The 25,581-nt window shown below is 35.0% G+C and overlaps 1 protein-coding gene across 3 annotated transcripts in view; it reads right to left on the reverse strand.

The window, feature by feature from the left end:
* ryk (receptor like tyrosine kinase) overlaps positions 1 to 25,581 on the reverse strand; it is a 131,435-nt gene that overhangs the window by 6,373 nt on the left and 99,481 nt on the right. For all 3 annotated transcript variants that reach the window (XR_009804358.1, XM_061887889.1, XM_061887888.1), the window contains exons 13-14: positions 23,973 to 24,082; positions 23,751 to 23,910 (exon numbers count right to left, since the gene is read on the reverse strand). Coding sequence is in view for 2 of the 3 variants with exons in the window: in XM_061887889.1 (XP_061743873.1) it covers positions 23,751 to 23,910; positions 23,973 to 24,082 (270 nt within the window). In the remaining variant the exon portion in view is untranslated. The remainder of the gene's footprint in view (positions 1 to 23,750; positions 23,911 to 23,972; positions 24,083 to 25,581) is intronic.

Here is a 25,581-nt window from a genome sequence, read left to right on the forward strand (position 1 = left end):
CTGTTGAGTCAAACTACTGACTGCATGGAGGACACTACCTGGCTGCAACCAGCAGAGGTGCTGTTGAGTCAAACTGCTGAAGAAGGTGACCTATGATGTCAATGCCCCAGCTTTGAGGCGTGATGGTGGATGGTGAGTTCCCCCACGCCCAAAATAAGAAAAAAACATCCCAGATTACCCAAAATTTCACATTTTCCGGGACATTTTTCAATTCCCACATTTCTTGACTGATTGGAACCATACCACCGATCACACACTCCACCCGTAATATATAACCATAATATTACATGTAATTATGAATGTGCCGGTTATACATGACATATAAACTTACAAAATACGTAAAAATCACACGTTATGAATGAGCCTGTTACTACACAACATATATACTTAAAAAAAATACGTAAATATTACACGTTATTATGAATGTGTCTGTTACTACAAGACATATATACTTACAAAAATATGTAAATAATACATTTGATGTATGTGCCTGTTACTACATGACAATATATGTACAAAAATGCGTAATTATTACACGTTATGAGTGTGCCTGTTACTGCATAACATATATACTTCAAAAAATACGTAAATATTACACGTTATTATGAATGTGCCTGTTACTGTATGACATATATACTGACAAAAATACGTAAATATTACACGTTATTATGAATGTGCCTGTTACTACATGACATATGTACAAAAATGCGTAATTATTACACGTTATGAGTGTACCTGTTACTAAATAACATATATACTTAAAAAAATACGTAAATATTGCACATTATTATGAATGTGCCTGTTACTACAAGACATATATACTTACAAAAATACATAAATATTACACGTTATTATGAATGTGCCTGTTACTGTATGACATATATACTGACAAAAATATGTAAATATTACATGTTATGAGTATACCTGTTACTACACAACATATATATATATATATGTACAAAAATGCGTAATTATTACACGTTATGAGTGTACCTGTTACTACATAACATATATCTTTAAAAAAATATGTAAGTATTACACGTTATGAGTATACCTGTTACTACACAACATATATATATATGTACAAAAATGCGTAATTATTACACGTTATGAGTGTACCTGTTACTACATAACATATATCTTTAAAAAAATATGTAAATATTACACGTTATTATGAATGTGCCTGTTACTACATGACATATATACTTACAAAAATACGTAAATATTACACGTTATTATGAGTGTGCCTGTTACTGTATGACATATATACTGACAAAAATACGTAAATATTACACGTTATGAGTGTGCCTGTTACTACAAGACATATATACTTACAAAAATACATAAATATTACACGTTATTATGAATGTGCCTGTTACTACATGACATATATACTGACAACAATATGTAAATATTACATGTTATGAGTGTGCCTGTTACTACATGACATATATATGTACAAAAATGCGTAATTATTACACGTTATGAGTGTACCTGTTACTAAATAACATATATACTTAAAAAAATACGTAAATATTGCACGTTACTATAAATGTGCCTGTTACTACATGACATATAAACTTACAAAAATACGTAAATATCACACGATATGAATGTGCCTGTTACTACACAACATCTATACTTACAAAATTACGTAAATATTACACGTTATTATGAATGTGCCTGTTACTGTATGACATATATACTTACAAAAATACGTAAGTATTACACGTTAGTATGAATGTACCCGTTACTGTATGACATATATACTGACAAAAATATGTAAATATTATACGTTATGCGTGTACCTGTTACTACATAACATATATCCTTAAAAAAATACGTAAATATTACACGTTATTATGAATGTGCCTGTTACTACATGACATTTATACTTACTGAAATACGTAAGTATTACATGTTATTATTAATGTGCCTGTACTGTATGACATAAATCAGGGGTCACCAACGCGGTGCCCGCGGGCACCAGGTAGCCCATAAGGACCAGATGAGTCGCCTGCTGGCCTGTTCTAAAAATAGCTGAAATAGCAGCACTTACCAGTGAACTGCCTCTATTTTTTTAATTCTATTTATTTATTAGCAAGCTGGTCTCGCTTTGCTCGACATTTTTAATTCTAAGAGAGACAAAACTCAAATAGAATTTAAAAAATCCAAGAAAATATTTTAAAGACTTGGTCTTCACTTGTTTTAAATAAATTCATTTATTTTTTTCACTTTGCTTCTTATAACTTTCCGAAAGACAGTTTTAGAAAAAAAATACAACCTTAAAAATGATTTTAGGATTTTTAAACACAGATAACTTTTTACCTTTTAAGTTCCTTCCTCTTCTTTCCTGACAATTTAAATCAACGTTCAAGTTAATGTATTTGTTTTATTGAAAAGAATAATACATTTTAATTAAATTTTTCATTTTAGTTTCTGTTTTTTTTTTAATGAAAAATATTCGTGAAATATTTATTCAAACTTATTGTGATTAAAATTCAAAAACAATATTTTGGCAAATCTAGAAAATCTGTAGAATCAAATTTAAATCTTATTTCAAAGTCTTTTGAATTTCTTTTAAAATAATGATTTGTCTTTGTTAGAAATATAGCTTGGTCCAATTTGTTATATATTCTAACAAAGTGCAGATTGGATTTTAACCTATTTAAAACATGTCATCAAAATTCTAAAATTGTTCTTAATCAGGAAAAATTACTAATGATGTTCCATAAATTCTTTTTTAATTTTTTTCAAAAAGATTCAAAATAGCTAGTTTTTCTCAATTTTTTTCGGTTGAATTATGAATTTTAAAGAGTCGAAATTGAAGATAAACTATGTTTCAAAATTTAATTTAGATTTTTTTCGTGTTTTCTCCTCTTTTAAATTGTTCAATTAAGTGTTTTTTCATCATTTATTCTCTACAAAAAAACTTCCGTAAAAAGAAAAAAAATGTACGACGGAATGACGGACAGAAATACCCATTTTTTTTTATACATATAGATTTATTTATTAAAGGTCAATTGAGCAAATTGGCTATTTCTGGCAATTTAATTAAGTGTGTATCAAACTGGTAGCCCTTCGCATTAATCAGTACCCAAGAAGTAGCTCTTGGTTTCAAAAAGGTTGCTGACCCCTGACATTTATACTGACAAAAATATGTAAATATTACACGTTATGAGTGTACCTGTTACTACAAAACATATATACGTAAAAAAGAACAAATATTACACGTTATTATGAATGTGCCTGTTACTACATGACATATATACTTACAAAAATCCGTAAATATTACATGTTATGAACGTACATGTTACTATACAACACATACCATATTTCCTTGAATAGCCGCCAAGCATGTGATACGCGCCTGCCTTAAATTACTGCCGGGTAAAACTCGCTCCCCAAATTAATAAGCGCATGCTTATTTTAACTGCCGGGTCAAATTTGTGATGTCACGAGTGACGCTTCGCCTGCCGTCTATTTTAAAATGGCGGAGGAGTTGTGTTTTGCTTCTACCGTGTATAAATCAGGGGTCTTGTTCCACAGCCATACAGATCACACTAACGGTTGTGATATAGAATAACTTTAACACTCTTAATGATATGCGCCACACTCTGTGAACCCACACCAAACACATTTCTGGAGAACATTGGCTCTCTAACACATTATAAACGCAACATAACACTAACCCAGAATGCAATGGTATCCATGACTCTTGGCTATGTTTTACACGCGCTAGCAACACGCGCGTCGGTTGAGGTGGGCGGGGTTGGGGACACGTGTATAATATATCCCCAGTCACGGATGCACGGCATTATGGGTAATCCCTATGCTGCGTTTAGAATGTGCCACAGAGCCAATGGTCTCCAGAAATGTGTTTGGTGTAGGTTCACAGAGTGTGGCGCACACCAGCAAGAGTGTTAAAGCTGCCTACATCACAACCATCAGTGTAAAAGGTATGGCTGTTGACCAAGTATGCATTGCAATCTCGTTTAAGAAGCAGAGAAATGCATGCGTCCGGCCGGCACGCAGACAGCATGGTGTAAAAGTGGGCGTGACATGGCTGTAGAGCAATGGTCCCCAACCACCGGGGCCGCGGACGCAAAATAATTTTTTATTATTATAATTTTTCTTTATCAATCTCAATTTTTTACTGCATGCCATTGGTAAGCGCAGGGGTGAGAAGAGGTTTTAAATTTATTTATTGGCGCCTCTGCTCTGCTTTTACCGCATTGCTTTGAATAAGCGCCATGAGCGAGAGAGAGGTTTTAATTAGTTAGCGCCCCGGCGGCTATTCAAGGAAATACGGTATACTTACAAAAATACGTCAATATTACACGTTATTATGAGTGTGCCTGTTACTGAATGACATATATACATACAAAAATATGTAAATATTACACGTTATGAGTGTGCCTGTTACTACACAACATATATACTTACAAAAATATGTAAATATTACACGTTATGAATGTGCCTGTTACTACACAACTTATTTTACAAAATACGTAAATATTACACATTATTATGAAGGTGCCTGTTACTACACAACATATATACTTACAAAATATGTAAATATTACACGTTATTATGAGTGGGTCTGTTACTACATGACATATATACTTACAAAAATACGTAAATACAGTATTACACGTTATGAATGTGCCTGTTACTACACAACAAATATACTTACAAAAATACGTCAATATTACACGTTATTATGAGTGGGTCTGTTACTACATGACATATATACTTACAAAAATACGTAAATATTACACGTTATGAATGTGCCTGTTACTACACAACAAATATACTTACAAAAATACGTAATTATTAAATGTTATGAGTGTGCCTGTTACTACACAACATATATATTTACAAAAAAACTTAAATATTACACATTATTATGAAGTGCCTGTTACTGTATGACATATATACTTAAAAAAATACGTAAATATTACACGTTATGAGTGTGCCTGTTACTACACAACACATATACTTACAAAAATACGTCAATATTACACATTATGAGTGTGCCTGTTACTACACAACATACAGTATATACTTACAAAAATATGTAAATATTACACGTTATGAATGTGCCTGTTACTACACAACATATATACTTACAAAAATACGTCAATATTACACGTTATTATGAGTGGGTCTGTTACTACATGACATATATACTTACAAAAATACGTAAATATTACACGTTATGAATGTGCCTGTTACTACACAACAAATATACTTACAAAAATACGTAATTATTACACGTTATGAGTGTGCCTGTTACTACACGACACATATACTTACAAACATACGTAATTATTACACGTTATGAGTGTGCCTATTACTACAAAACCTATATTTTTACAAAAATACGTAAATATTACACATTATTATGAATGTGCCTGTTACTACACAACATATATACTTACAAAAATACGTCAATATTACACGTTATTATGAGTGGGTCTGTTACTACATGACATATATACTTACAAAAATACGTAAATATTACACGTTATGAGTGTGCTTGTTACTACACAACGTATATACTTACACAAATACGTAAATATTACAAGTTATGAATGTGCCTGTTACTACATGACATACATACTTACACAAATACGTAAATATTACACGTTAATATGAATGTTCCTGTTACTACACAACAAATATACTTACAAAAATACGTAAACATTACACGTTATGAATGTGCATGTTACTGTATGACGTTTATATACTTACAAAAATACGTAAATATTACAAGTTATGAGTGTGCCTGTTACTACACAACATATATACTTACAAAAATACGTAAATATTACAAGTTATGAGTGTGCCTGTTACTACACAACATATATACTTACAAAAATACGTAAATATTACACATTATTATGAATGTGCCTGTTACTGTACGACATATATACTTACAAAAATACGTAAATATTACACGTTATGAATGTGCCTGTTCCTACATGACATATATACTTACAAAAATACGTAATTATTACACGTTATGAGTGTGCCTGTTACTACATGACATATTTACTTACACAAATACGTAAATAATACAAGTTATGAATGTGCCTGTTACAAAATGACATACATACTTACACAAATACGTAAATATTACACGTTATTATGAATGTGCGTGTTACTACACAACAAATATACTTACAAAAATACGTAAATATTACACGTTATGAATGTGCATGTTACTGTATGACGTCTATATACTTACATATATACTTACAAAAATACGTAAATATTACACGTTATGAGTGTGCTTGTTACTACACAACGTATATACTTACACAAATACGTAAATATTACAAGTTATGAATGTGCCTGTTACAACATGACATATATACTTACACAAATACGTAAATATTACACGTTATTATGAATGTTCCTGTTACTACACAACAAATATACTTACAAAAATACGTAAACATTACACGTTATGAATGTGCATGTTACTGTATGACGTTTATATACTTACAAAAATACGTAAATATTACAAGTTATGAGTGTGCCTGTTACTACACAACATATATACTTACAAAAATACGTAAATATTACACATTATTATGAATGTGCCTGTTACTACATGACATATTTATTTACACAAATACGTAAATATTACAAGTTATGAATGTGCCTGTTACAAAATGACATACATACTTACACAAATACGTAAATATTACACGTTATTATGAATGTGCGTGTTACTACACAACAAATATACTTACAAAAATACGTAAATATTACACGTTATGAATGTGCATGTTACTGTATGACGTTTATATACTTACATATATACTTACAAAAATACGTAAATATTACACGTTATGAGTGTGCTTGTTACTACACAACATATATACTTACACAAATACGTAAATATTACAAGTTATGAATGTGCCTGTTACAACATGACATACATACTTACACAAATACGTAAATATTACACATTATTATGAATGTTCCTGTTACTACACAACAAATATACTTACAAAAATACGTAAACATTACACGTTATGAATGTGCATGTTACTGTATGACGTTTATATACTTACAAAAATACGTAAATATTACAAGTTATGAGTGTGCCTGTTACTACACAACATATATACTTACAAAAATACGTAAATATTACACATTATTATGAATGTGCCTGTTACTGTACGACATATATACTTACAAAAATACGTAAATATTACACGTTATGAATGTGCCTGTTCCTACATGACATATATACTTACAAAAATACGTAATTATTACACGTTATGAGTGTGCCTGTTACTACATGACATATTTACTTACACAAATACGTAAATATTACACGTTATTATGAATGTGCGTGTTACTACACAACAAATATACTTACAAAAATACGTAAATATTACACGTTATGAATGTGCATGTTACTGTATGACGTTTATATACTTACATATATACTTACAAAAATACGTAAATATTACACGTTATGAATGTACATGTTACTACACAACACATATACTTACAAAAATACGTCAATATTACAAGTTATGAGTGTGCCTGTTACTACACAACATATATACTTACAAAAATACGTAAATATTACACATTATTATGAATGTGCCTGTTACTACATGACATATTTATTTACACAAATACGTAAATATTACAAGTTATGAATGTGCCTGTTTACAAAATGACATACATACTTACACAAATACGTAAATATTACACGTTATTATGAATGTGCGTGTTACTACACAACAAATATACTTACAAAAATACGTAAATATTACACGTTATGAATGTGCATGTTACTGTATGACGTTTATATACTTACATATATACTTACAAAAATACGTAAATATTACACGTTATGAGTGTGCTTGTTACTACACAACATATATACTTACACAAATACGTAAATATTACAAGTTATGAATGTGCCTGTTACAACATGACATACATACTTACACAAATACGTAAATATTACACATTATTATGAATGTTCCTGTTACTACACAACAAATATACTTACAAAAATACGTAAACATTACACGTTATGAATGTGCATGTTACTGTATGACGTTTATATACTTACAAAAATACGTAAATATTACAAGTTATGAGTGTGCCTGTTACTACACAACATATATACTTACAAAAATACGTAAATATTACACATTATTATGAATGTGCCTGTTACTGTACGACATATATACTTACAAAAATACGTAAATATTACACGTTATGAATGTGCCTGTTCCTACATGACATATATACTTACAAAAATACGTAATTATTACACGTTATGAGTGTGCCTGTTACTACATGACATATTTACTTACACAAATACGTAAATATTACACGTTATTATGAATGTGCGTGTTACTACACAACAAATATACTTACAAAAATACGTAAATATTACACGTTATGATGTGCATGTTACTGTATGACGTTTTATATACTTACATATATACTTACAAAAATACGTAAATATTACACGTTATGAATTGTACATGTTACTACACAACACATATACTTACAAAAATACGTTCAATATTACTCATTACTTATGAGTGTGCCTGTTACTACATGGCATATATACTTACAAAAGAACATAAATATTACACATGAGTGTGCCTGTTACTACATGACATATATACGTACAAAAATACTTAATAATTACACGTTATGAGTGAGCCTGTTACTACAAAACATATATACTTACAAAAGTACATAAATATTACACATTATTATGTATGTGCCTGTTACTGTATGACATATATACTTACAAAAATCCGTGAATATTACACGTTATGAATGTACATGTTACTACACAACATATATACTTACAAAAATACGTAATTATTACATGTTATGAGTGTGCCTGTTACTACATGACATATATACTGACAAAAATATGTAAATATTACATGTTATGAGTGTACCTATTACTACACAACATATATATTACAAACATACGTGAATATTGCACATTATTATGAATGTGCCTGTACTACACAACATATATACTTACAAAAATACGTAAATATTACACATTATTATGAATGTGCCGGTTACTGTATGACATATGTACCTACAAAAATATGTAAATATTACACGCTACTATTAATGTGCCTGTTACTACTGCATACTTACAGCGTGTATATAAAACGTTGGAGCTTTCAGATGCGTTTTTATTTTGGAGTGATTGTTAGCTCACTTTTGCTAGCATTTGTTTGCTATTTAGAATGCATTAAAATGTGTGTTGTCCAACATGAGCATTGTGAATGATGGGATATATTCCCAAACAAGCGCAGTTCCCCTCTAACGGTCATTAGGGATGATAAACAGCAATCACCTTACAGAACTATCCAAAAACATGAATGAAAGGAAACCTGGGACCACATAAACGACGCAAACACCTGTCAGTCCAGTTTGTAAACAGCGAGCGTGGGATGGTTGTGAAACAAAGACGTGTAAGGACGTGCAGACGTGATTCATCTTACTACACTTGTACGGCGAAACAGCATTGGTTCATTCAGTGAGGTGCAGAAAATCACGGCGAAAACCATAAACAAACGAGTTTGTGGCGCGCTGAAGTGCGTCACATTCGGCGTGCGTCATGCCTGAGAGGCCGTGCTTAGCCGCTAGCTATTAGCAGGCCTCTGTGGACTGCCAGGAGGGGAGGCGGGTGCTGCCGTTCTTGGCTTCCCGCCAGGCGTCGTGACCATAGGAGGAATGCGGAGGGGTTTGTCTGCCCGCCTGCACCTTGACCACCGCTCTGACAATGACACAAATACGGCGGGACCTCGAAAAAGGTCAGAGTTATTTCTGGGATGCCGGGCAACGTCCAGCCTGTACGGATTTAGACCAGGATGTCCAAGTTAACCTATTAGTTCATGACATTCATCACAAACATGTGAATTGTGAATTATATTTATATAGCGCTTTTCTCTAGTGACTCAAAGCGCTTTTTCAGAGTGAAACCCGATATCTAAGTTACATTTAAAGCAGTGTGGGTGGCACTGGGAGCAGGTGGGTAAAGTGTCTTGCCCAAGGACACAACGGCAGTGACTCGGATGGCAGAAGCGGGGATCGAACCTCGAACCCTCAAGTTGCTGGCATGGCCACTCTACCAACCGAGCTATACCGCTCCTACATCTATAAACACACGTTAAACTTAGACTTCCTTTATTGTCATTCACATTTGAACTTTACAGTACAGATAAGAACAAAATGTTGCTGCCATCCATCCATCCATCTTCTTCCACTTATCCAAAGATGGGTCGCGGAGGCAGCAGCCTAAGCAGGGAGCCCCAGACTTCCCTCTCCCCAGCCACTTCGTCAAGCTCTTCCCAGGGAATCCCGAGGCGTTCCCAGGCCTGGGTCTTCCCCGTGGCCTCTTACAAGCGGCCCCGGGTGGCATCCTGACCAGATGCCCGAACCACCTCATCTGGCTCCTCTCCATGTGGAGGAGCAGCGGCTTTACTTTGAGTTCCTCCTGGATGACAGAGCTTCTCGAACTATCTCTAAGGGAGAGCCCCGCCACCCGGCCGCTTGTACCCGTGATCTTGTCCTTTTGGTCATAACCCAAAGCTCATGACCATAGGTGAGGATGGGAACGTAGATCGACCGGTAAATTGAGAGCTTTGCCTTCCGGCTCAGCTCCTTCTTCACCACAACGGATCGATACAGCGTCCGCATTACTGAAGACGCCGCACCGATCCGCCTGTCCACCTCACGATCCACTCTTCCCCCACTCGTGAACAAGACTCCTAGGTACTTGAACACCTCCACTCGGGGCAGGGTCTCCTCCCCAACCCGGAGATAGCACTCCACCCTTTTCCGGGCGAGAACCAGGGACTCGGAGGTGCTGATTCTCATCCCGGTCGCTTCACACTCGGCTGTGAACCGATCCAGTGAGAGCTGAAAATCCTGGCCAGATGAAACCATCAGGACCACGTCATCTGCAAAAAGCAGAGACCTGATCCTGCAGCCACCAAACCGGATCCCCTCATCGCCTTGACTGCGCCTACAAATTCTGTCCATAAAAGTTCTGAACAGAATGGGTGACCAAGGGCAGCCTTGGCGGAGTCCAACCCTCACTGGAAACGTGTCCGACTTACTGCCGGCAATGCGGACCAAGGTCTGACACTGATCACACAGGGAGCGGACCGCCACAATCAGACAGTCCGATACCCCATACTCTCTGAGCAGAACTTCCCGAGGGACACGGTCGAAAGCCTTCTCCAAGTACACAAAGCACATGTAGACTGGTTGGGCAAACTCCCATGCACCCTCAAGAACCCTGCCCAGAGTATAGTCCTGGTACACAGTTCCACGACCAGGACGAAAACCACACGGTTCCTCCTGAATCCGAGGTTGGACTATCCGACGTAGCCTCCTCTCCAGTACACCTGAATAAACCTTAGCGGGAAGGCTGAGGAGTGTGATCCCACGATAGTTGGAACACACCCTCCAGTTCCCCTTCTTAAAGAGAGGAACCGGTCCACGTGATGCTGCAGAGACAATATAACATACATCCATAAACGTGGATGCATATGCAAAAGTGCAATATATTTATCTGTAAAGTAATCTATTTATTTATATCTGCACCTTATTGATTTTTTATCCTGCACTACCTTGAGCTAATGCAACAAAATGTTGTTCTTATCTGTACTGTGAAGTTCAAATATGAATGACAATAAGAAGGAAGTTTAAGTCTAAGCAAACATGCTCTTTTACCTTAAAGGGGAACATAATCACCAGACCTATGTAAGCGTCAATATATACCTTGATGGTGCAGAAAAAAAGACCATCTATTTTTTTAACCGATTTCCGAACTCTAAATGGGTGAATTTTGGCAAATTAAACGTCTTTCTGTTTATCGCGCTGGAGGCGATGACGTCAGAATGTGACGTCGCCGAGGTAACACACCCGCCATTTTCATTTTCAACACATTACAAACACCGGGTCTCAGCTCTGTTATTTTCCGTTTTTTTGACTATTTTTTGGAACCTTGGAGACATCATGCCTCGACGGTGTGTTGTCGGAGGGTGTAACAACACTAACAGGGAGGGATTCAAGTTGCACCGCTGGCCCCAAGATGCCAAAGTGTCTGCCGCCAGACCCCCATTGAATGTGCCAGAGTGTCTCCACATTTGACCGGCGATGCTAAGGCAGACATGGCACAGAGATGTATGGATAACCTGCAAATGCATTTGCAACGATAGTCAACGAAATCACAAAGGTGAGTTTTGTTAATGTTGACAGCCAGCTAATCGATGCTAACATGCTACGCTAATCGATGCTAACATGCTATTTACCGGCGGTGCTAAAGCAGACATGGCACAGAAATGTATGGATAACCTGCAGATGCATTTGCAACTATATTACGTTTCCTTCCACCCACATTTAATGCAAAACAAACACTTACCAATCGACGGATTTAAGTTGCTCCAGTGTCAAAAGATGCGAAAATCCTGATCGTTTGGTCCGCACATTTTACCGGCGATGCTAACGCAGCTATTTCGGCCATGCTATGGCTATGAATAGCGTCAATAGCTATTCGCTCAATGGCTTCAGTTTCTTCTTCAATATTTTCATACTCCAACCATCTGTTTCAATACATGCGTAATCTGTTGAATCGCTTAAGTCGCTGAAATCCGAGTTTGAATCCGAGCTAATGTCGCTATGTCTTGCTGTGGTATTCCCATTGTTTGTTTACATTGGCAGCACTGTGTGACGTCACAGGGAAATGGCCAGTGTCTTCGCAGAGAGCCGAAAATAAGGCACTTTAAAGATTTATTTAGGGATATTCCGAGACCGGTAAAATTTTGAAAAAAACTTCAAAAAATACAACAAGCTACTGGGAACTGATTTTTATGGTTTTTAACCATTTTGAAATTGTGATAATGTTCCCCTTTAACTTTTATGGTGTGATTACTGTACATTGAAAACAAAAAATGTTATCACTTTCATTTTTACAGTACAATTCTAGGGCGCCTGAGCTGCCAGTTTTTGTTTTTTTTACTGTTAAATCTACAGCAGGGGTTCTCAACCTTTTTTCCACCAGGAACCGGTTTAATGTATGCATTACTTTAACGGACCGGTTTCCTACGTGTGGCAGCAAAAATTTGCCTTTGGCTAAAATCATAGAGTTAGACACATTTTAATGATCCACAAGGGAAATTGTTCCACACAGTAGCTCAGTTACAAAAGATGGAAAGGGTAAGGATGGAATGGACAATGCAGGTATAAATAGACCAATTATATAATACTAGACCGTAATATTTACATAATATATGTACAGTATATTTTATATATTGATATAATATATTATGTTATGTCTATATCATACATACAATATATAACAATTACAGTTACAGTCTGAAAGTAGTTTATAAATGAAATAGATGAGGCACTAACTGAAGGAATTGCATGTGAATACTCCAATGCTGACAGAATGAAGTATAACTGTAAGAATTGTTTGAATGTTGGAATGTTTTCAACGTTAAAGCATTTGATTTCCCAGGATAAGCGGAATTTGGTTTGGAACTTGGGAAAGACTTAGTTTGAATGTCCAGGATGAGTGAGTTGAAAAATGTTGGATTTGTGGAGGTGCGAAAAATTGATAATTCATTTGAAATGGGGAAAATGTCCTTAGAAACGGAGAATTCTTTGAAATCTGGGGATTTTTTAAAATATATTAATTTTTTTTCAGTTTTTGAAAGGGAGCGCACAATTCTTGAACAGGCTGAATATTTTGAAGTTGGGACGGTTTGAGTGGAACTTTGAAAAATGTCCCATTCTTTTCAATGGGAATTTCATGGAAATTTGGATTTCAGGAAAAGGATTTTTTGGGGGGGAAATGCAAAAAAAATTTTTTTTCAAATGGAATGTTCTGAATGAGTTGAAATGGTTGGTGTTGGAATTTTTTCAAATCGATCGAGAAATGTTTAAGTAGTAATATTTTTAATTGATAAATGGTATTTAGGAATTCCTGGAATTTCGGGAATTTTTCCAGTTTGAAAAACAACTTTGTTTTTTTTCCTGATTAAGAGGAATGTTTTGATGGTGGAACGGTTGAAATGGGTTGAAAAATGTGGGTGGAGCAGTCGCCAGAAAAAAGGGTCAAAAAAAGGGTTGGAAAAAACTGGAATTCCTTGAATTTTTTTAACTTGGAAAAATGATAGTTTCAATGTCAACGATGAGTGGAATATGTTCAAGGTGAAATGGTTTGATTTGGTTGAAAAACGTGGAAATGGTGGAAGTTTGAAAAATTGCCAATTTATTTGGAATGGGGAAAATGTCTCTAAAAACAGACAATTTTTGGAAATCCAGGATTTTTAATTTTTTTTTTTAGTTTTTGAAAGGGAGCATACAATTCTTGAACAGGCTGAATATTTTGAAGTTGGGACGGTTTGAGTGGAACTTTGAAAAATGTCCCATTCTTTTCAATGGGAATTTCATGGAAATTTGGGGATTTCAGGAAAAAGATTTTTTGGGGGGAAAATGCAAAAAAAAAAGTTTTTAAAAGGAATGTTTTAAATGAGTTGAAATGGTTGGTGTTGAAATTTTTCAAAATCGATCGAGAAATGTTGAAGTAGTAATATTTTTAATTGAGAAATGGTATTTAGGAATTCCTGGAATTTCGGGAATTTTTCCAGTTTGAAAAACAACTTTGTTTTTTGTCCTGATTAAGAGGAATGTTTTGATGGTGGAACGGTTGAAAAATGTGGATGGAGTAGTCGCCTGAAAAAGGGTCAAAAAAAGGGTTGGAAAAAACTGGAATTCCTGGAATTTTTTTTAACTTGGAAAAATGCTAGTTTCATTGTCCACGATGTGTGGAATATGTTCAAGGTGAAATGGTTTGATTTGGTTGAAAAACGTGGAAATGGTGGAAGTTTGAAAAATTGCCAATTTATTTGGAATGGGGAAAATGTCCCTAAAAACAGACAATTTTTGGAAATCCAGGATTTTTTTTATTTATTTTTTTTTTTACAGTTTTTGAAAGAAAGCACAAAATTCTTGAACAGGCTGAATATTCTGAAGTTGGAATGGTTTGAGCGGAAGTTGTGGAAGTTTGAAAAATGTCCCATTCTTTTCAATGGGAATTTCATGGAAATTTGGGGATTTCAGAAAAAGAGGGATTTTTTGGGGGGAAAATGCAAAAAAAATTGTGAATGTTCTAAATGAGCTGAAATGGTTGGTGTTGGAATTTTTCAAAACTGGTCAAAAAATATTGAAGTAGTAACATTTTTAATTGAGAAATGGTATTAAGGAATTTCGGGAAAACCGGAAATGTTTCCAGTTCGGAAAACAACTGTGTTTTTTGTCCTGATTAAGAGGAATGTTTTGACGGTGGAACGGTTAAAATGAGTTGAAAAATGTGGATGGAATAGTCGCCTGAAAAAAGGGTTGGAAAAAACTGGAATTCTCGAAATTCCTGGAATTTTTTTTAACTTGGAAAAATGATAGTTTCAATGTCAACAATGAGTGGAATATGTTCAAGGTGAAATGGTTTGATTTGGTTGAAAAACGTGGAAATTTGAAAAATGGCCAATTTATTTGGAATGAGGAAAAAGTCCCTAAAAACAGACAATTTTTGGAAATCCAGCATTTTTTATTTTATTATTTTTTTACAGTTTTTTTAAAGAGCACAAAATTCTTGAACAGGCTGAATATTTTGAAGTTGGGATGGTTTGAGCGGAAGTTTGAAAAATGTCCCATTCTTTTCAATGGGAATTTCATGGAAATTTGGGGATTTCAGAAAAAGAGGGATTTTTTTGGGGGGAAAATGCAAAAAAAATTGTGAATGTTCTAAATGAGCTGAAATGGTTGGTGTTGGAATTTTTCAAAACTGGTCAAAAAATATTGAAGTAGTAACATTTTTAATTGAGAAATGGTATTAAGGAATTTCGGGGAAACCGGAAATGTTTCCAGTTCGGAAAACAACTGTGTTTTTTGTCCTGATTAAGAGGAATGTTTTGACGGTGGAACGGTTAAAATGAGTTGAAAAATGTGGATGGAATAGTCGCCTGAAAACAGTGTTGGAAAAAACTGGAATTCTCAAAATTCCTGGAATTTTTTTTAACTTGGAAAAATGATAGTTTCAATGTCAACAATGAGTGGAATATGTTCAAGGTGAAATGGTTTGATTTGGTTGAAAAACGTGGAAATTTGTAAAATGGCCAATTTAGTTGGAATGGGGAAAATGTCCCTAAAAACAGACAATTTTTGGAAATCCAGGATTTTTTATTTTATTATTTTTTTTACAGTTTTTTTAAAGAGCACAAAATTCTTGAACAGGCTGAATATTCTGAAGTTGGAATGGTTTGAGCGGAAGTTGTGGAAGTTTGAAAAATGTCCCATTCTTTTCAATGGGAATTTCATGGAAATTTGGGGATTTCAGAAAAAGAGGGATTTTTTGGGGGGAAAATGCAAAAAAAATTGTGAATGTTCTAAATGAGCTGAAATGGTTGGTGTTGGAATTTTTCAAAACTGGTCGAAAAATATTGAAGTAGTAACATTTTTAATTGAGAAATGGTATTAAGGAATTTCGGGAAAACCGGAAATGTTTCCAGTTCGGAAAACAACTGTGTTTTTTGTCCTGATTAAGAGGAATGTTTTGACGGTGGAACGGTTGAAAAATGTGGATGGAGTAGTCGCCTGAAAAAAGGGTCAAAAAAGGGTTGGAAAAAACTGGAATTCCTGGAATTTTTTTTAACTTGGAAAAATGCTAGTTTCATTGTCCACGATGTGTGGAATATGTTCAAGGTGAAATGGTTTGATTTGGTTGAAAAACGTGGAAATGGTGGAAGTTTGAAAAATTGCCAATTTATTTGGAATGGGGAAAAAACTGGAATTCTCAAAATTCCTGGAATTTTTTTTTACTTGGAAAAATGATAGTTTCAATGTCAACGATGAGTGGAATATGTTCAAGGTGAAATGGTTTGATTTGGTTGAAAAACGTGGAAATTTGAAAAATGGCCAATTTAGTTGGAATGGGGAAAATGTCCCTAAAAACAGACAATTTTTGGAAATCCAGGATTTTTTTTATTTATTATTTTTTTTACAGTTTTTCTTGAACAGGCTGAATATTCTGAAGTTGGAATGGTTTGAGCGGAAGTTGTGGAAGTTTGAAAAATGTCCCATTCTTTTCAATGGGAATTTCATGGAAATTTGGGGATTTCAGAAAAAGAGGGATTTTTTGGGGGGGAAATGCAAAAAAAAATTGTGAATGTTCTAAATGAGCTGAAATGGTTGGTGTTGGAATTTTTCAAAACTGGTCGAAAAATATTGAAGTAGTAACATTTTTAATTGAGAAATGGTATTAAGGAATTTCGGGAAAACCGGAAATGTTTCCAGTTCGGAAAACAACTGTGTTTTTTTGTCCTGATTAAGAGGAATGTTTTGACGGTGGAACGGTTAAAATGAGTTGAAAAATGTGGATGGAATAGTCGCCTGAAAACAGGGTTGGAAAAAACTGGAATTCTCAAAATTCCTGGAATTTTTTTTTACTTGGAAAAATGATAGTTTCAATGTCAACAATGAGTGGAATATGTTCAAGGTGAAATGGTTTGATTTGGTTGAAAAACGTGGACATTTGAAAAATGGCCAATTTATTTGGAATGGGGAAAATGTCCCTAAAGACAGACAATTTTTGGGAAATCCAGGATCTTTTTATTTATTTATTTTTTACAGTTTTTGAAAGGGAGCACAACATTCTTGAACAGGCTGAATATTCTGAAGTTGGAATGGTTTGAGCAGAAGTTGTGGAAGTTTGAAAAATGTCCCAATCTTTTCAATGAGAATTTCAAAAAAAGAGGGATTTTTTGGGGGGAAAATGCAAAAAAAATTGTGAATGTTCTAAATGAGCTGAAATGGTTGGTGTTGGAATTTTTCAAAACTGGTCGAAAAATATTGAAGTAGTAACATTTTTAATTGAGAAATGGTATTAAGGAATTTCGGGAAAACCGGAAATGTTTCCAGTTCGGAAAACAACTGTGTTTTTTGTCCTGATTAAGAGGAATGTTTTGACGGTGGAACGGTTAAAATGAGTTGAAAAATGTGGATGGAATAGTCGCCTGAAAACAGTGTTGGAAAAAACTGGAATTCTCGAAATTCCTTGAATTTTTTTTAACTTGGAAAAATGATAGTTTCAATGTCAACAATGAGTGGAATATGTTCAAGGTGAAATGGTTTGATTTGGTTGAAAAACGTGGAAATTTGTAAAATGGCCAATTTAGTTGGAATGGGGAAAATGTCCCTAAAAACAGACAATTTTTGGAAATCCAGGATTTTTTATTTTATTATTTTTTTTACAGTTTTTTTAAAGAGCACAAAATTCTTGAACAGGCTGAATATTCTGAAGTTGGAATGGTTTGAGCGGAAGTTGTGGAAGTTTGAAAAATGTCCCATTCTTTTCAATGGGAATTTCATGGAAATTTGGGGATTTCAGAAAAAGAGGGATTTTTTGGGGGGAAAATGCAAAAAAAAATTGTGAATGTTCTAAATGAGCTGAAATGGTTGGTGTTGGAATTTTTCAAAACTGGTCGAAAAATATTGAAGTAGTAACATTTTTAATTGAGAAATGGTATTAAGGAATTTCGGGAAAACCGGAAATGTTTCCAGTTCGGAAAACAACTGTGTTTTTTGTCCTGATTAAGAGGAATGTTTTGACGGTGGAACGGTTAAAATGAGTTGAAAAATGTGGATGGAATAGTCGCCTGAAAAAAGGGTTGGAAAAAACTGGAATTCTCAAAATTCCTGGAATTTTTTTTTACTTGGAAAAATGATAGTTTCAATGTCAACGATGAGTGGAATATGTTCAAGGTGAAATGGTTTGATTTGGTTGAAAAACGTGGAAATTTGAAAAATGGCCAATTTAGTTGGAATGGGGAAAATGTCCCTAAAAACAGACAATTTTTGGAAATCCAGGATTTTTTATTTTATTATTTTTTTTACAGTTTTTTTAAAGAGCACAAAATTCTTGAACAGGCTGAATATTCTGAAGTTGAAATGGTTTGAGCGGAAGTTGTGGAAGTTTGAAAAATGTCCCATTCTTTTCAATGGGAATTTCATGGAAATTTGGGGATTTCAGAAAAAGAGGGATTTTTTGGGGGGGAAATGCAAAAAAAATTGTGAATGTTCTAAATGAGCTGAAATGGTTGGTGTTGGAATTTTTCAAAACTGGTCGAAAAATATTGAAGTAGTAACATTTTTAATTGAGAAATGGTATTAAGGAATTTTGGGAAAACCGGAAATGTTTCCAGTTCGGAAAACAACTGTGTTTTTTGTCCTGATTAAGAGGAATGTTTTGACGGTGGAACGGTTAAAATGAGTTGAAAAATGTGGATGGAATAGTCGCCTGAAAAAAGGGTTGGAAAAAACTGGAATTCTCGAAATTCCTGGAATTTTTTTTAACTTGGAAAAATGATAGTTTCAATGTCAACAATGAGTGGAATATGTTCAAGGTGAAATGGTTTGATTTGGTTGAAAAACGTGGAAATTTGAAAAATGGCCAATTTATTTGGAATGGGGAAAATGTCCCTAAAGACAGACAATTTTTGGGAAATCCAGGATCTTTTTATTTATTTATTTTTTACAGTTTTTGAAAGGGAGCACAACATTCTTGAACAGGCTGAATATTCTGAAGTTGGAATGGTTTGAGCAGAAGTTGTGGAAGTTTGAAAAATGTCCCAATCTTTTCAATGAGAATTTCAAAAAAAGAGGGATTTTTTGGGGGGAAAATGCAAAAAAATGTGAATGTTCCGAATGAGCTGAAATGGTTGGTGTTGGAATTTTTCAAAATCGGTCGAAAAATATTGAAGTAGTAAGATTTTTAATTGAGAAATGGTATTAAGGAATTTCGGGAAAAACGAAAATGTTTCCAGTTCGGAAAACAACTTAGTTTTTTGTCCTGATTAAGAGGAATGTTTTGACGGTGGAACGGTTAAAATGAGTTGAAAAATGTGGATGGAATAGTCGCCTGAAAAAAGGGTTGGAAAAAACTGGAATTCTCGAAATTCCTGGAATTTTTTTTTAACTTGGAAAAATGATAGTTTCAATGTCAACGATGAGTGGAATATGTTCAAGGTGAAATGGTTTGATTTGGTTGAAAAACGTGGAAATGGTGGAAGTTTGAAAAATTGCCAATTTATTTGGAATGGGGAAAATGTCCCTAATAATTGTGCTGCTTTTAGGAATCTGCTACTTAAAAACAAATCAAAGATCTATTATATGACGAATAATTGTGCTGTTTTTAAGAAATCTTCTGCTTAAATACTAGTTAAAGATTCAGTGTATGACAAATAATTGTGCTGTTTTTGTGAATCTGATGCTTAAATACTAGTTAAAGATTCAGTTTATGAAAAAGAATTGTGCTGTTTTAGGAATCTGCTACTTAGACACAAATCAAAAATCAATTATATGACAAAGAATTGTGCTATTTTTTGGAATCTTCTGCTTAAATACTATTCATAGATTCAGTGTATGACAAAGAATTGTGCCGTTTTTAGGAATCTTCTACTTAAATACTAGTCAAAGATACAGTGTATGACAAAGAATTGTGCTGTTTTTAAGAATCTGCTGTTTAAACACACGTCAAAGATCCAGTATAGGACAGGAGAGTTGTGCTGTTTTAGGAATCTACTGCTTGAACACTAGTCAAAGATTGATTATATGACAAATAATTGTGCTGTTTTTAGAAATCTGCTGCTTAAATACTAAGCAAAGATTCAGAAAATGAAAAAGAATTGTGCTGTTTTTAGTAATGTGCTACTTAAACACAAGTCAAAGATCTATTTTAGGACAAAGAATTGTGGTGTTTTTAGGAATCTTCTGCTCAAATACTAGTCAAAGATTCAGTGTATGACAAAGAATTGTGCTGTTTTTAAGAATCTGCTGCTTAAACACAAGTCAAAGATTCAGTATATGACAGGAGAGTTGTTCTGTTTTTAGGAATCTGCTGCTTAAACACTATTCAAAGATCCTTTATGTGACAGGAAACTTGTGCTGTTTTTAAGAATATGCGGCTTAAACACTGGTCAAAGATAAACTTTATGACAAAGAATTGTGCTGTTTTTAGGAATCTGCTGCTTAAACACATTTCAGAGATCCAGTACATGACAGGAGAGTTGTGCTGTTTTAGGAATCTGCTGCTTAAACACTAGTCAAAGATTGATTATATGACAAATAATTGTGCTGTTTTTAGAAATCTGCTGCTTAAATACGAAGCAAAGATTCAGAAAATGAAAAATAATGGTGCTGTTTTTAGGAAAGTGCTACTTAAACACAAGTCAAAGATCTATTCTATGACAATGAATTGTGGTGTTTTTGGGAATCTTCTGCTCAAATACTAGTCAAAGATTCAGTGTATGACAAAGAATTGTGCTGTTTTTAAGAATTTGCTGCTTAAACACAAGTCAAAGATTCAGTATATGACAGGCAAGTTGTTCTGTTTTTAGGAATCTGCTGCTTATACACTATTCAAAGATCCTTTATGTGATAGGAAACTTGTGCTGTTTTTAAGAATATGCTGTTAAACACTAGTCAAAGATAAACTTTATGACAAAGAATTGTGCTGTTTTTAGGAATCTGCTGCTTATACACTATTCAAAGATCCTTTATGTGACAGGAAACTTGTGCTGTTTTTAAGAATATGCTGTTAAACACTAGTCAAAGATAAACTTTATGACAAAGAATTGTGCTGTTTTTAGGAATCTGCTGTTTAAACACAATTCAGAGATCCAGTACATGACATGAGTTGTGCTGTTTTAGGAATCTACTGCTTAAACACTAGTCAAAGATTGATTATATGACAAATAATTGTGCTGTTTTCAGAAATCTGCTGCTTAAATACTAAGCAAAGATTCAGAAAATGAAAAATAATTGTGCTCTTTTTAGGAATGTGCTACTTAAACACAAGTCAAAGATCTATTCTATGACAAAGAATTGTGGTGTTTTTAGGAATCTTCTGCTTAAATACTATTCAAAGATTCAGTGTATGACAAAGAATTGTGCTGTTTTTAAGAATATGCTGCTTAAACACAAGTCAAAGATTCAGTATATGACAGGCGAGTTGTGCTGTTTTTAGGAATCTGCAGCATATACATAAATTAGCCAAAATCCAGTATATGACAGGAGAGTTGTGCTGTTTTTAGGAATCTGCTGCTTAACCATTAGGCAAAGATCCTTTATGTGACAGGAAACTTGTGCTGTTTTTAAGAATATGCTGCTTAAACACTAGTCAAAGATCCTTTATGTGACAGGAAACTTGTGCTGTTTTTAAGAATATGCTGCTTAAACACTAGTCAAAGATAAACTTTATGACAAAGAATTGTGCTGTTTTTAGGAATCTGCTGCTTAAACACAATTCAGAGATCCAGTACATGACATGAGAGTTGTGCGGTTTATAGGAATCTGCAGCATAAAAACAAGTTAAAGACCTGGTATAAGACAGGAGACTGTTTTAGGAGCATTCTGCATAAAAAAAATATGTATATATATATATATATATACATGACAGGAAAGTTGTGCTGTTTTTAGGAAGCAGCTGCAAAGTTTTGAACGAAGTGATTTCATACATGGGCTTCATGCCGTGAATTGAAAATCAGGGTATCAACGTCAGACCGGTTTGGGTTCTGGTTTTATGTGGACCAGGAAGGACTTTGAGACAAACAGGAAGTAAAACCCAGGAGCAAAATGACAAAAAACAACAATAAAAAGCAGGGCGAGGAAGAAGCCGCACATTCCAAAACAAAGCAGGTCTGCTGGGTGTTGACTTGATCAAAGCTCTAAGGCAGGGGTCGGGAACCTTTTTGGCTGAGAGAGCCATGAAAGCCAAATATTTCAAAATGTATTTCCGTGAGAGCCATATCATATTATTTAACACTGAATACAACTAAATGTGTGCATTTTTAACAAAGACCAACATTTTTAGAGTATAATAAGTCTCTTATTCTTTTTAATAACATTGTTATTCTGAAGCTAACCAATAATAAATCAAATGTCATGTCTGTTGATCATGTTTTTGTTTGGCCATGTGCTGTTTGTCCTTTGGACTCTTAAAGTTCCTGTTTTTTTCCACTCCCTTGTCTGGTTTCCTTGGTTACTCATTTTGTCCACCTGTCTCTGGTGGACAAAATGCCTGCTCACCTGCTTCCCGAGCACTAATCAGAGGCAGTATTTAAGCTCGTATTTGCCAGTCAGTCGCCCTGGCGTCAATGTGATCTTTTCTTGCTCTGTGCTGACTTGTTTCATGCCTTGCCATAGTTTCGTGCTTCATGACATGCCAAGTTTTGTTGGATTTATGTTCATATTCTGTTTATGCGTTAGCTTTGTTCCTTAGCCCAAGTTGTGCCTCCACTGTGAGCGATTTTTGTTTGTATCTTTTTTTAGTTTAAATTAAATCATGTTTTTACCTAAATGCCATGTCCCGAGTAGTCCGTCTGCCTTCCTGGGAGAACGACCCCCCCCATTGTGACATAAAATACTTCTTACCATTAATGCGACTTCTTGAACAGGTGGATGGATTTAAATGCATGAGAATTTTTTATATTTTGCACGTTATTTTTAGCACTGATTACCAGTGGAATTATTCATTACTTATCGTGTTAAGCAATGCCAGCTAAGATTTATCTGAGAGCCAGATGCAGTCATCAAAAGAGCCACATCTGGCTCTAGAGCCATAAGTTCCCTACCCCTGTTCTAAGGAGACGTTTGCTCACCACGTCGCTGGCGCTGGAGAAGTCGTTGTCCAGCAGGCTTTCCAGAGCCATCCAGCGCACGGGCCGGTTCTCGTTGTCCCCCAGGCAGTGGTAGTCCATGGGAAAGAGATCTCGTGCCAGGGCGTTGTCCGTGATCTTCACCTGCATGTTGTCGTCGATGCTGTGGGGAAGAGCCAGGTTACCGGGGGTCGCCCTCGGACTTTGGGAAAGTGGGCCACTCACACACAGTTCCTGGCGGCCAGGTCTTTGTGGATGACCTCTCGCCGGGCCAGGTAGCTCATTCCGCACGCGATCTGGATCGCCATGTAGACCAGGTCTTGCTGAGAGACGGCCTGGCGAGGAAACGAGCGGAGACAATGGTGAGAGCAGGAAACGAGTGCCTTGTGGCCCTTACTTCCTTCACTCCGGGTCAGAAACTAGACATTTATGTTCATCAACTCCTCTTTTTTTATGGCTTTCACCGCGTTACGACGACAACAAAATGTCCACTTTCACGGGGACCATGTCGGAAAACTAAACTCTGCATGACACACAAAACTAATTAGGGATCCACAGATTATCGGCGCTGATATTTGGCATTTTGATACTAGCATCAATATCATTATTGGCGACTGAACTACATTAGCTAATACAATATGTACACACGTTACCAGTATTTCTAATATTTGAAAAAATAGTGAAGTATATTATCAGCTTCGGAGAAAGTTGTGCTTGTAAAACAAACTACGATGAGTTCAAAGATGGCTGAAATTGGTTGGACAAAACAGTGCTTACTAAATACTTTCATCAGTGAAGCATGTATAACATAAACGGTGGGATTCCTAACAATTAGGAAGGTTTATGTCATATTTAGAAAATATATTACAAACCCCGTTTCCATATGAGTTGGGAAATTGTGTTAGATGTAAATATAAACAGAATACAATGATTTGCAAATCCTTTTCAACCCATATTCAGTTGAATGCACTACAAAGACAAGATATTTGATGTTCAAACTCAAACTTTATTTTTTTTGCAAATAATAATTAACTTAGAATTTCATGGCTGCAACACGTGCCAAAGTAGTTGGGAAAGGGCATGTTCACCGCTGTGTTACATCACCTTTTCTTGTAACAACACTCAATAAACATTTGGTAACTGAAGAAAATAATTGTTGAAGCTTTGAAAGTGGAATTCTTTCCCATTCTTGTTTTATGTAGAGTTTCAGTCATTTACGCTTTATAATGCGCCACACATTTCTGATGGGAGACACGTCTGGACTGCAGGCGGGCCAGGAAAGTACCCGCACTCTTTTTTAACGAAGCCACTCTGTTGTAACACTTGTCTTGCTGAAATAAGCAGGGGCGTCCATGAGAACGTTGCTTGGATGACAACTAATGTTGCTCCAAAACCTGTATGGACCTTTCAGCATTAATGGTGCCTTCACAGATGTGTAAGTTACCCATGCCTTTGGGCACTAATGCACCCCCATACCATCACACATGCTGGCTTTTGAACTTTGCGCCTATAACAATCCGAATGGTTATTTTCCTCTTTGTTCTGGAGGACACCACGTCCTCTGTTTCAAAATATAATATGAAATGTGGACTCGTCAAAGCAAAGAATACCTTTCCACTTTGCATCAGTCCATATTAGGTGAGCTCGGGCCCAGCCAAGCCAGCGGCGTTTCAGGATATTGTTGATAAATGGGTTTGGTTTTGCTTAGTAGTGTTTTAACTTGCACTTACAGATGTAGCGACCAACTGTAGTTACTGAGAGTCGTTTTATGAAGTGTTCCTGAGCCCATGTTATGATATCCTTTACACACGGATGTCGTTTTTTGATGCAGTAC

The sequence above is a fragment of the Nerophis ophidion genome, linkage group LG26 (genome assembly GCF_033978795.1).
Source record: "Nerophis ophidion isolate RoL-2023_Sa linkage group LG26, RoL_Noph_v1.0, whole genome shotgun sequence".
NCBI lineage: Eukaryota > Metazoa > Chordata > Actinopteri > Syngnathiformes > Syngnathidae > Nerophis > Nerophis ophidion.